This window comes from Oncorhynchus tshawytscha, linkage group LG28 (genome assembly GCF_018296145.1).
Source record: "Oncorhynchus tshawytscha isolate Ot180627B linkage group LG28, Otsh_v2.0, whole genome shotgun sequence".
Classification (NCBI taxonomy): domain Eukaryota; kingdom Metazoa; phylum Chordata; class Actinopteri; order Salmoniformes; family Salmonidae; genus Oncorhynchus; species Oncorhynchus tshawytscha.
The window spans coordinates 23988949-24002540 of NC_056456.1; the positions used below are offsets into that span (position 1 = coordinate 23988949).

General features: G+C 41.6%; 1 protein-coding gene across 10 annotated transcripts in view; it reads right to left on the bottom strand.

Annotated features, from left to right (window-relative positions):
* The window catches only part of LOC112226955 (astrotactin-1), a 247471-nt gene that overhangs the window by 85545 nt on the left and 148334 nt on the right, over window positions 1-13592 (bottom strand). For all 10 annotated transcript variants that reach the window (XM_024391656.2, XM_024391655.2, XM_024391652.2 and 7 more), the window contains one exon: window positions 12715-12903. In XM_024391656.2, coding sequence (XP_024247424.1) covers window positions 12715-12903 — 189 coding nt within the window. The remainder of the gene's footprint in view (window positions 1-12714; window positions 12904-13592) is intronic.

Sequence of the window (13592 nt, forward strand, 5' to 3'; positions counted from 1 at the left end):
GCAGCTTTGCACACTCTTGGCATTCTCTCAACTAGCTTTATAACGTAGTCACCTGGAATGCATTTCAATTAACAGGCGTGCCTTGTTAAAAGTTAATTCATGGAATTTCATTCCTTCTTAATGCATTTGAGACAATCAGTTGTGTTGTGACAAGGTAGGGGTGGTATACAAAATATATTTGGTAAAATACCAAGTCCATATTACGGCAAAAACAGCTCAAAAAAGCAAAGAGAAATGAGAGTCCATCATTACTTTAAGACATGAATGTCAGTCAATGCGGAACATTTCAAGAACGTTGCAGTCGCAAAAAACATCAAGAGCTATGATAAAACTGGCTCTCATGAGTACCACCATATGAAAGGCCCAGAGTTACCTCTGCTGCAGAGGATAAGTTCATTAGAGTTACCAGCCGAAATTGCCGCCCAAATAAATGCTTCACAGAGTTCAAGTAACAGACGCATCTCAACATCAACTGTTCAGAGGAGACTGGGTGAATCAGGCGTGAACCAATAAGAAGAAGAGACTTGCTTGGGCCAAGAAACATGAGCAATGGACATTAGACTGGTGGAAATCTGTCCTTTGGTTTGATTAGTCCAAATTTGAGAAGTTTGGTTCTAACCCCTGTGTCCTTGTGAGGCGCAGAGTAGGTGAATGGATGATCTCTGCATGTGTGGTTCCCACCATGAAGCATGGAGGAGGAGGTGTGATGGTGTGGGGGTGCTTTGCTGGTGACACTGTCTGTGATTTATTTAGAATTCAAGGAACACTTAATCAGCATGGCTACCACAGAATTCTACAGCGATACGCCATCCCATCTGGTTTGCACTTAGTGGGACTATCATATGTTTTTCAACAGGACAATGACCCAACACCCCTCCAAACTGTGTAAGGGCTATTCCAGGTGAAGCTGGTTGAGAGAATGCCAAGTGTGTACAAAGCTGTCATCAAGGCAAAGGGTGACTATTTTGAAGAATCTCAAATATATTTTGATTTGTTTAACACTTTTTGGTTACTACATGATTCCATATGTGTAATTTCATAGTTTTGATGTCTTCACTATTATTCTACAATGTAGAAAATTGTCAAAAATAAAGAAAAATCCTTGAATTAGTGGGTGTCCAAACTTTTGATTGGTACTGTATATCGAATCTTCCATTCCTCTCAAAGATTTTTGAATTGAAATTGTCTATCCTGGAAGCCTGGGTTTCAGACATTAGGAAGTGGATGTCGGCAAATGTTTTACTTTTAAACTCGGTCAAAACAGAGATGCTAGTTCTAGGTTGCTGTTTGATTTGACAACTAATCTTGATGGTTTTACAGATCATCTCAAATGAAATTGTGAATGACTTTTGTGTTACTCTGGACACTGATCTCTCTTTTGACGAACTTTCAAAAATAGTTCATGAGCACCTTATTTCCATCTTCGTAACATTGCAAAAATCGGAAACATTTTGTCCAGAAATCATGCAGAAAAGCTAATCCATGCTTTTGTCACTTCAAGACTAGACAACTGCAATGCTCTACTCTCCAGCTACCCAGATAAAGCACTAAATAAAGTTCAGCTAGTGATAAATATGGCAGTTAGACTCTTGACTAGAACCAAACAATTCCCTGTTAAGGCTAAGGCGGAATTCGATGTTTTATTGCTAATCTATAAAGTGTGTGTGTGTGTGTGTGTGTGTGTGTGTGTGTGTGTGTGTGTGTGTGTGTGGTGGACTTGCTACTACCTATCTTGACAATTTGGTTCTGCCGTACATACCTACACGCACGCTACGGTCACAAGACGCAGGCCTCCTTATTTTTCTATGAATTTCTAAGCAAACAGCTGGAGGCAGGGCTTTCTCCTATAAAGATACATTTTTATGGAATGGTCTGCCGACCCATGTGAGAGACGGACTCGGTCTCGACCTTTAATTCTTTACTTAAGACTCTTCTCTTCAGTAGGTCCTATGATTGAGTGTAGTCCGGCCCAGGGGTGAGAAGGTGAATGGCAAGGCACTGGAGTGATGAACCCCCCTTGCGGTCTCTGCCTGGCCGTTTCCCCTCTCTTCACAGGGATTGTCTGCCTCTGACCCAATTGTGGGGACTGAAGCCCTGGCTTGCTAGTGCTCTCCCATGCCATCCCTAGGAGGGGTGCATCATGTCGTGCCAGGCTTTTTCTCTATACTCGATTTGAGTGAGTTGATCTTCCTGTCCGGTTTTGTGCCCCCTCAGGCTTGTGCGGTGGGGGAGATCTTACTGGGCTATACGCCGCCTTGTCTCACGGTAGTAAGTTGGTGGTCTGTTAAAATCCCTCTGGTGGTGTAAGGGCTGTGCTTTGGCAAAGTGGGAGGGGTTATATCCTGCCGGGTTGGCCCTGTCTGGGTGTATCGTCGGACGAGGCCACAGTGTCCCCTGACCCTTCCCGTCTCAGTCTCCAGTATCTATGCTGCAATAGTCTTTTATGCCGAGGGGCTAGGGTCAGTCTGTCTAATCTGGTGTAATTCTCCTGTCATATCTGGTGTCCTGTGTGATCTTAAGTATTGTTAGGTTCTAAGTTCTGGTACAAATCCAGACAGACCCCAAAGGAAGCTCAAACTAGATTTATTACACCCAACAGGATGTAGCGGCTGCATAGCACAACATACAAGTCACTTAAGCACATATTTATACCTCCTTGTATGTCTTAAGATAAACAATCAGTCTCTGTTGCTGGGCAGGAACTGAGTCTGTTCCTCTTATTGGTACTGTCGTGGCCCAGCCTGAGCCCAGAACCTTTATGGGCAGGGATGTGTGTGTGTGTGTGTGTGTGTGTGTGTGTGTGTGTGTGTGTGTGTGTGTGTGTGTGTGTGTGTGTGTGTGTGTGTGTGTGTGTGTGTGTGTGTGTGTGTGTGTGTGTGTGTGTGTGTGTGTGTGAGACAAGACTTCAGTTAGAGTGTTATTGGGTGGGCCCCTCTCTCAGAGGTTTATTCCCTCTTCAACTGTTGTCCTCACCTCAACCTCAATGTTGAGTTCCACATCTGTCCTTACTCTAGTTCCACAGAGGCTATCCCAGCTTACTTGACTGTTTCCTTTTACCTACTTCCTTAGCAATATGAATATACAAAAATGCAAGAACATGTCTGGAAAGACAGACACTTGCTGTACTTCCCGTTGTCACTGCAATAACACATACACAAGCTCCAACATCCTAACCAATAAGGCTCATTATGTAATTAAAACAAGCTCAAGTCACACAGTCTCCAACAGTATGCTCCCTCTAATTCTCCAATCTCTCTCTCTCGCTCTCTCTTCCTAGGGCCATGCATCAAGACTACCTGGCCTGACGACTCCTGGCTGTCCACGTCCCCAGTTCACCTGGTCGTGCTGCTGATCCAGTTTCTGCTGTTCTGCCTGCGGCTATGGAACCCTGACCTATTCAACATGCAACCTTGTTCCAGACCTGCTGTTTTGACCCGCTCTCTCACTCTCTCTCTCTACCGCATCTGCTGTCTTAAACTCTGTATGATCGGCTATGAAAAGCCAACTGATATTTACTTCTAAGGTGCTGTGCTGTTACACCCTCTATAACCACTGTGGTTATTACTTGTGATTAACGTTTCAACATCTTGAAGAACGATTTTGCCTTAATGGCCATGTACTCTTATAATCTCCACCGTGCACAGCCCTTAGAGCCTGGTTCTTCTCTAGGTTTCTTCCTAGGTTCCTGCCTTTCTAGAGAGTTTTTCCTAGTGTTGGAATCAGCTAAACTTTGAACATTGAGATATTAAATAAATGATAGGAAAGAAGCATAGAATCAAAGGAGTGAAAGAGACTGGGTTTTATGTTAACTTCTGACATAAAACCCAGTCTCTTTCACTCCTTTGAATCTATGCTTCTTTCCTATCATTTATCATCATCATGATTCTCTGAAGAAAGACAGATGTCTTTGGAATGTGTTGGGTGGACGGGAGGAGCAACGTGTTGATATAGAGGAGACAGATGGACATCTGTGGATTAGGTGAAGGAGGGGTTGAGGTCAGGAGGTGAGGTCAGATTCCCTTAAGGGAGTAATAAGGGTTTAATATCTTATTACCCTCTTCCTATAAGATGTAAGGATTGAGAGAAGGAGGAGTGTCTTAAGTGGGATGCATATAACTGTGATGGTGAGAAAAATTACAGCTGTATAGATCCTTTGGGCAGAATTAAACTTGTTTAAAGCTTCTCTAGTGTCCGTGAGTTACTTACTCTGAAAAATAAGAACCTAACAGGTGGCGTTGTCGGCAGGATTCATCACGATTTGTAGTCAAACCAAAGAGTCCAGATCAGTGGAGCAGAGATGGCAAAAAAACAAGGTAGGCTAGTTCCTATATCTGTTTCCATTCATTTTGACATCTTGGGAGATGAGAATCGTTGGCTGAACTAATTATGAGATGCGGACCTGGAGAGCCTAAGTTTAATTCTATAGGCCCATTGTGTAATGACCGGTCGTAGCTTTGTGGTATATGCCAGTACCATAAAGTATAAAGTAAGTCCCGAGCAGGATAGATCCTGTGGAGGGTATGTCTTATAGCTAGTAAGTCCCGAACAGAATAGATCTGTGGAGGGTAAATCTCATAAGTCCCGAGCAGGATGGTTCCTGTGGAGGGTAAAATGTCAAGAGTAAGTCCCGAGCAGAATAGATCTGTGGAGGATAAGTCTCATAAGTCCAGTGCATGATAGTTCCTGTGGAGGGTAGAATCTCATAGAAGAGAAGGGAAGTCCTGAACAGGGTAGTCCTGTGGAGAGTAAAACAATAGTGTAACGGTATATAGACCCATAAGAAGGGCAAAAGGCCCAGTCGTAGTGGCCGTGAGAGCGCAGGGTGTGAGTGTGTGTTTTGTGACCTGTTGAGGTAGTGAACCATGGCAGATTATGTGGAAATAGGAAGAGAAGTGTGAATAATTTTGGTGATGTGTGTTATCAATAATAGCGATATTGGAGGAATCCATTAAATCATCCGTATTCTCAAGTAATAGGTTCGCAGACGTTTATGGTATCGGTTCTAATACAATGTATTAAGTGCTGTGACCAATTAATTATTATCCCGTGAAGTGTGTAATGTTATCTTAGAAAATAGTTAATAGAAGGTGTGTATTATAGACGGTGAAGGAATCTGAAATACCCTGAACACCGTCGGGAGAGTTTAGGGAATAATAACTATTGATATGGCGACAAACGGACCCATTTCTCCCTGTAATATAGAGCTAGCAGATTTTAATAAAGCCGTGGAGGAGTTAAAAGAAGTGCACAAGCATTCTACCAATTCGACTGGAATATGGGAAAAATGTTGTCAATTTTATAAAATTGGACAACATTTTCCTAATGACGGAGAATTAAAATCTAATAAAGAATTCAGGGAGGCAATTATGGCTTGGCATAAAGACATAAAACCAGAATCAAAAGCTCAATATACCAGTGTTTTGATGTCAGCATTCTATCAACAGAAAATGCATCACGATAAACTCAGAATGAGTACGAGTAAACTACTACAGAAGGACTGGGAACGGGAGTGTACTGATAGAATTTGCACTTCTGCTTTGATGGCAGGTTTGAACCCTGTGATCAAAACAGTAATTGCGGGGTTACTAGATTTAATTCAAGACAAGGTTTTGAGAGTGGAATATAACACCGCTCAACTCGCAGATTTGCGAGGGGTTAATAGGGCCATAGAGAAATCCACTAACTATAGTTTCAATGTCCAGGATAAAACTAAGAAACGTAGTGAAAAAACATCAAAGCATTAGGGGATAGCTCCCTGTTTCAGATGTGGGACTATCGGGCATTGGAAGAATGAGTGTAAGGTGATACTGGAACCTAATGCATTAGCAGGAAATGCCGCTATACAAGAGTTATCTTTTTCAAAAGAGCAACAACAAATCGTTTTGAGATGAGCAAGTATGGAACTTTCACCTAGCGGTGTATAGTCTCTGTTCGATCGATACGTGGTTCATAGAGATTACAGTTTCTATGTGATGGAAGAAGTATGAGTTCACGTTTTACCTAACTTTTAGTAGAGTACCGATGGGATAAACAAATAGTCTCACTTGGCATCATTTTGCATTGAAAACATCATTAAAAGGGTATCAATTGTAGGTTCTGTGTTGGTACAATACGTGGATGATTTGTTATTAGCGTCAAAAGACAAAGAAACTAATATGCGAGACCGCACCACATTGGTAGACAATTTGGCGGAACAGGGTTATAAACCATCGTATGACAAAGCACAACTAGCAAAGCAAGAGGTAACATATTTTGGGGTTTTGATTTCTAAGGTCAAGATACCCCGGATCGGGTAGAAACATGGCCAAACACTCCTCGCATGCTCAGGAAAACTTTAGGAGTTTTCAATTTTGTCAGACATTTTGTTCTCTGAAATTGCTGAGACACTTACAGAGTGGACGAAAGGGGGGAAGAGTCCCCATGAGAGGATAGAGTGGAATCAAGAGTGTGAAGAAACGTTTGTCGAGTTAAAGAAGCAATTGTGTCAAGTGCCAGCATTGGGATTGTCAAACGTAAAATTATCTTTAAAAAAAATGTTGTTAATGAACAGGAAAAACATTGTAGCGCGATGGATACGAAAAAAGGGCCAAGAGGAATGCCACCGTACCTTAGGGCTGTACAGGCGACAGAAACGGTGTTACATAACACGGCTTCCATTACAATGGGTCAAAAAGTAGATTTGTATGTTACACACGCAGTAGCAACCATAGTGGACAGCACGAAAGGACAACATGTTACTAGTGCAAGATGAACAAACTGGGAGTTAACGTTAAATGGGGAAAACTTACAAATTAATAAGGGGAGGGTGAATCGCATACATGTGACCCAGATCAGATTACTCCAAAACCTAGGCCTGATTTGCAAGAAACAGCATTGGAATCGGGAAAATATTGTATACAGATGGCTAGTTACATGAACACAGAAGGGAAGAGTAACGGGCATTTGGAGTAGTTCATGATTTGGGTACATTGTGGTCACAACATTGACAGGAACAGCAATAAAAAAAATGGTCTGGAGTTAGAGGCATTATCAGAAGCATGTCAGTTACCCAGTAAATGAACAGTCGTGAAATGTGAAGCTCATACTAGTCGTACAGATAAAATCGCCATAGGTAATCGTAAAGCAGACGAAATGGCTAAGGCGGCTGCCTTGGTGAGAGGAAGTGTTAGTGAACCACATGTAAATATTGCAGATTCCTTACGATGAGAAATTGGCTAAATTTGCCACAGGAAAATGTGTTTTGGGTTGAAGATTCCATCCTTGCAGGAGAATGGAAATGTTTTGAAGAGGTAGGTAAAATGGTTTCCGAAGGACAGGGAAAGAAATGGAGAAGAAACATTTTAATGGTCTCGAAAGCCCTGTATACTAAAAATTCCTAATTAGAAATGATCAACCTCATTAGAAATTAATGGAACAGGGGGATTTTATTATAAAATTCATGAGAAACACCATTCTCTATTGAAATTGTACCATTTATTTAGGATATTATTATTTTTTCGGTAGGGAGTTATAAGAGTTGTAATTCTAAGTTGATTCGTTTTTCGAATTTGTTTATTTTTGATATAACATGTTTATTTTTAATCAGGAAAATGACCAGTTCTCTGAGGTTCTGGTCTTTGGGTACTTATACAGTGGTCCTGTGTTCAGGCTGCAAATAGAAAGGAAAATATATGTTAATAATGGATGACAGTTACTTCAAATGGATTGTGATATATGTATTGCTGATTTCATGTTGTGTTTTTGTTTTGATACAAATTTCACCAATTTGGGATCCTGGAGTGGGAATTCTGCGAGGGGTTAGGATGCTAACTTCATAATCTAGTAAACTCTTCCCGAGAGATCGCCAGTAGAATATCACCAGCAGAATAAGGGAGTATGGACAAATTTTGAAAATGGTTTTAGCAGTAACATTATGTTATGACATTTGTCTTAGAGATGTTATTAAGAAAAGGTTAATGTCATAATTCGTCATATATTGTCACTGTTTGTCTGGTTTCCTGAAATAGAAATGTATTGAACTTAACTGTTGCTATGATCTTTTTTTTTTTTTTAGGTTATCATGGAAGGTGACGTCAGATCGTGTCTTAATGCATGGAAGGAATAATTTGACCATAGACCGTGTGTGTAGACCTCAAAACCCTCCCTAACAGGCTGAAGAAAGAGCGACAAAGGTGTGCAATGAGAGAGACAGTGACTTTTACCACTCCTATCTGAGTCCGAGCCATAAAACCAGGGCCGGGGTGCTGAGAGCGCGTGTGGAGTGAGCGTGGAAAGAGAACAAGCTCAGGTGAGAGACTTGTGCATGTGGGAGAAACGGAAGTATCTACTTGGATATTAAAATCGGGACATTATCAAGGGCCATGAAATGTGATAGGCAAAAGTTACATGTGCCATTGGGAAAATGAACTGTAAACAATATCTGAAGAAGACACGCTAGAATGATAAGTGCCGGATGAAGGAAGGGGGGGGGGTATACGCACTGCTATCTATTTAGACTGAGAATGCATTGAGATACTGATCTTTCTTTACCAGGCCACTAATGACAGGAAAACAGGGTCAAAGGGGGGCTGTACTGAGAAGAGTTATGACCGGCAATAAAAAGTTGTTTCTAAATGTATGTTCTAACAGGGGTGATGTGTGCTAAGTTGATAAACTGGAATTTGAGCCCTAGACTCAAAGTAAGCACTGAGGTCAGTCCTTCTAAATTTGGGAAGGATAATTGATAAAAAAATGTTTTAGTTGTGATTGGGATACAGCGAGAGAGAATTGCTGAAGCAGAAAATGTAGAAAATCCATTAGGAGTATAGTGTGTTATGGGTTATATGTAATGATAGAGGAGTATCATTCCCAGAGACTGTATATTGTTGCAGGAGGTGGCTCATAGAAGAGGGAGGACAACTAACTGTCCACAATATGGGGATTTAGTTGAACATTACACATACCTAGATCATGGTGAGAGTAGAAGAGATAGGTGTGGCATGTCAGACACTATGGTAAACTTTCAGGACACCTGTGACTCAGAGTTTTGTTAGGTTGGATATTATTCCCAACTCATTTTGTTTTTCTCCAATTTCTAACAGCCGGCAAACATTTGACAAATTGCATGCAGGGGGTATTCTCATGGCAGGCGCTGTAGGGACAGTAACTGAAGGAGCTGTAGGGACAGTAACTGAAGGAGCTGTAGGGACAGTAACTGATGGAGCTGTAGAGACAGTAACTGAAGGAGCTGTAGGGACAGTAACTGAAGGAGCTGTAGGGACAGTAACTGAAGGAGCTGTAGGGACAGTAACTGAATGAGCTGTAGGGACTGTTACGTTCCCCAGATTATGTGTTGTAGTTTGTGTATTTGCATGTGTTTATTTCAGGAAATGGCTTCCTGAAATCCCTCAAGCAGCTGATTGGTCGACTCCAGGGCTAATTGGAGAGCTGACCCCGCCCCCTCGTCAAGACACAGCTGTCTCCAATTACCCATTCCTTCAGAAGCTATATAAAAGCCAGTGTTCTGTTCAGGAGATGTTTTTTTTTTGGTAGAGATTTTGCTAGAGAGATTTGCTAGAGGTTGATTTTGCTGGGAGTTCATTGCTGAGAGTTGGTATGTTTTGTGAGTTTGTTGCTCAGATAGAACTTATTTGATGTCCTTTGTTTGTGAAATTGTTTAATATTCTGTTTCATTTGTTCCCAGGGGGGGAAGGGGAAGGCACCTAGGAAGTGCTTAGGCAAGAGGCCTGCGGGCATACATATACCCGTAGCATATTCGCTGTCTAGGCACACTAGGTAAGACCTGGGCGGACCACCCCTTGTATTTTGGTTAGGGCACCAGGTGGTGCTAAATTAGGTAAGTAGTGGGTAGGCAGGTAAGATAGAAGAGGGGGGGGGCTTTGAGATTTACTTTCTTTCAGTAACTGAAGGAGCTGCAGGGACAGTAACTGAAGGAGCTGCAGGGACAGTAACTGAAGGAGCTGCAGGGACAGTAACTGAAGGAGCTGCAGGGACAGTAACTGAAGGAGCTGCAGGGACAGTAACTGAAGGAGCTGCAGGGACAGTAACTGAAGGAGCTGCAGGGACAGTAACTGAAGGAGCTGCAGGGACAGTAACTGAAGGAGCTGCAGGGACTAACTGAAGGAGCTGCAGGGACAGTAACTGAAGGAGCTGCAGGGACAGTAACTGAAGGAGCTGCAGGGACAGTAACAGGAGCTAACTAACTGAAGGAGCTGCAGGGACAGTAACTGAAGGAGCTGCAGGGACAGTAACTGAAGGAGCTGCAGGGACAGTAACTGAAGGAGCTGCAGGGACAGTAACTGAAGGAGCTGCAGGGACAGTAACTGAAGGAGCTGCAGGGACAGTAACTGAAGGAGCAGTACTAGTAGTGAAGGATGCTATATTGACAGCATGGAATTGGACTACTGTGCAAATTAGGGGTATTGTGAGACTATAGTCATGGGCCATGTTGGAAGTAGCAATGTTAACTTTAGTAGCATTGTTGGGATATCAGTTAATGACAACTCATGTCACATGGATTGGTATCTGGTAACTGGAGGAAAGGGGATGCGGTTACTCAAATATCACAAATTATGTTGTCAGAAAAGGACCCATGTGTTGCAGTGTGTATATCCTCAGGTGAAAGCAGAGATATAACCAAGGGCACGGGCTGAATCCTGGAGATTGAGTGTACATCAAGAGACACCAGGCGGGGGTTTTGGGACAGCATTGGTTTGGGACACAAAATACTCCATACAGTACCTGCAGCGGTAAATATCGTCATGTCTCTCCTTGGGGGTGCATAGTTTTCACGTGAAGTGAGGTCCAGCTGCATAATGGGTGAGTGAAAACATGACAGAGGAAGCGGAGAGAGAGAGAGACTAGATTCCCCTGTAAGACATACAGATGGGTTGGGTCTGGGAGCTACTTTAAACATCATAGTTGGGTTGGGTTAGATGCTTTATGGGTTAATGCATCATATGATAGAGGATAGAGGGGTAATTGTACTCTGAACAAAATGTTGAAGGCATTGAGCATTGATGTGAAAGCACATACTGTACTGAGTTACCTCAAGAGGATGTAACGTTGATTAGGGATAAGCACTTGCATATCAGGTGAAATGCAGGAGATTGGGAACAAAGTGAAAATGACATGACTTGGGAACACCTCTCGGAACCTGGGGCCAAAAGGAGAAGACTGGGCGAAAGCATGAGGAAGCTTTGTAGAGCTTTCATTTTTGTGGAAACCATCAGGAAAGTATCCGGGAGGCATAGAGTCGGGTGAAGAGAGAGTGAGAATTGTCAGGGTCTCAGACTTTGGTTTTCATGCATATATAATTATGCATAGCTTATCACATTGTTTTAATATTGTTATGTTTTATGTCTTTTTGTTGCTTTCCAAGTCTTGTGCTATTACTCTCTTAGTAACCAGAAGGGGGAAGTGGAGAAACTAAAAGCTGCTCCTTCTGACATAGAACGAGACCGCAGATTCAGCTGGAATTGCATTTTGTTGTGTGATGATAGATGGAAATAAAATTGTGTGATCATAGTACAGAGGCCATAAGTCTCTGAAATTGAAAACCAGTGAATGTTTGTTCATTATTTGTTCCATTTGTTTGTTTAATTCATGTTTTATTATCATTGTTTATCCATTTATTAGTAATTTCCAAGTTTATGTAAATTGAACATTAGGACGCTATTGTTCAAGAGGAAGGACCGTTGGAATCGGCTAAACTTTGAACATTGAGATATTAAATAAATGATAGGAAAGAAGCATAGAATCAAAGGAGTGAAAGAGACTGGGTTTTATGTCAGAAGTTAATGGTTCTCTGAAGAAAGACAGATGTCTTTGGAATGTGTTGGGTGGACGGGAGGAGCAACGTGCTGATATAGAGGAGACAGATGGACATCTGTGGATTAGGTGAAGGTGGGGTTGAGGTCAGATTCCCTTAAGGGAGTAATAAGGGTTTAATATCTTGTTACCCTCTTCCTGTAGAACCATAAGATGTAAGGATTGGAGAGAAGGAGTGTCTTAAGTGGGATGAATATAACTGTGATGGTGAGAAATGTTTTGCTGTCTGAATAACAGCTGTATAGATCCTTTGGGCAGAATTAACTTGGTTAAAGCTTCTCTAGTGTCCGTGAGTTACTTACTCTGAAAAATAAGAACCTAACACTAGCCTCTGTGCTTCTACATCAGCATTGCTTGCTCTTTGGAATTTTAGGCTGGGTTTATGCAAACACTTTGTGACATCTGCTGATGTAAAAGGGGCTTTATAAATACATTTCATTGATTGAATTTGATTGAAATCACTTTTTCATGTGGCCGAAACTGACAGCTGAAAAAAAATGTGTTATGAATATCTACAGCAATTAATTGCTGTGGCATAATGCATCTGTGCACTCTATCAACCTCCTTGGAAAGGTCAAATCCTCGTTTGAGATTTATGTTGTGATTTTCTATTAATTTAAACAGGTCTGAATTTGACATTTCAGCTGGTGTTTCCAATGGTCTTCAGAAGGACTAGCTTTGTCCACTCTCAGCAAATGACAAATGGCTTTTCAAAAAAGGACATACATTCTGACCCTTTCTTTTTCACAATTCCATATACCCAGAAGCCCAGAAATAAAACAATACATTTTGTGGAACATGAACCGACAATGGATGCCCTCCAGGAGCTTATTATACTTTACATTTTCTCCAAGTAAGGTATCTCCAATCAATTAGAGGTCTTACCTTTGCTGATGTCCTGGTACTCCAGCCACAGCTGCCTCTGGACCTGCTTGTTGGGGTACCAGATAGTGCAGGCCTCCTCGAAGCCATACACTGCCTCTTGTACAAAGTGATTACCAAACTCCCTGAGGATGGAGACAAAATCACTGCGGAGGGTGGCACCGTCCAGGGAGTGGATAGCAGAGCTGAACGCTGTTAGAAAACACAGTGCAGGAGTTAGCAACGGACAGCCTATTGACAAATCCATAGTGTCCTGTGTAACACATAGGAAGGAACATAGAAAAACTATGAAACACATAAATCTGACACACACAAAAAGTACAAATATTTACAGTACATGGTATGATGATACTTATTTTTACTACATTCCATACTCAGAATAAATTATTCTGTCTACGAACAATTGTTTGTTCGTTTTTAGGTCAAAAGTAAGTAAGACGCAGCTGCCGGTATTATAAAATACGAAACATAAGCATACTGTACACTTATGCTGCACTTCAATTTCAAGTTTTAGGTAAACATCCTAACGAAAACTCAAGTTTGTGAAATTATGAGCTATGACAGTGATCAGACTGTGATAAAAGTGCCATCTGTAAACTTGAGGCTTTCTTTAAGTCTTAAATTGAGCCTTCATGAATTCCTCATAGTTGAGTCATTAGTATTTACACTTGCTGGTGTTTTCATATCTTTGGGAAAACACTAAACAACATGTACAGCTCTTCAACTTTTCCATTATCATTCAAGAGCCCTAACATTAACATCCCACCACTCACAACAAGCTACTCCCACACCACATTTACATTATGAAGCAACAGTGATGAATGACACAGAACAGTCCTTGTGAAAGATGGTCCTTTGGTATCAGGTGTAAAAAAATCAGT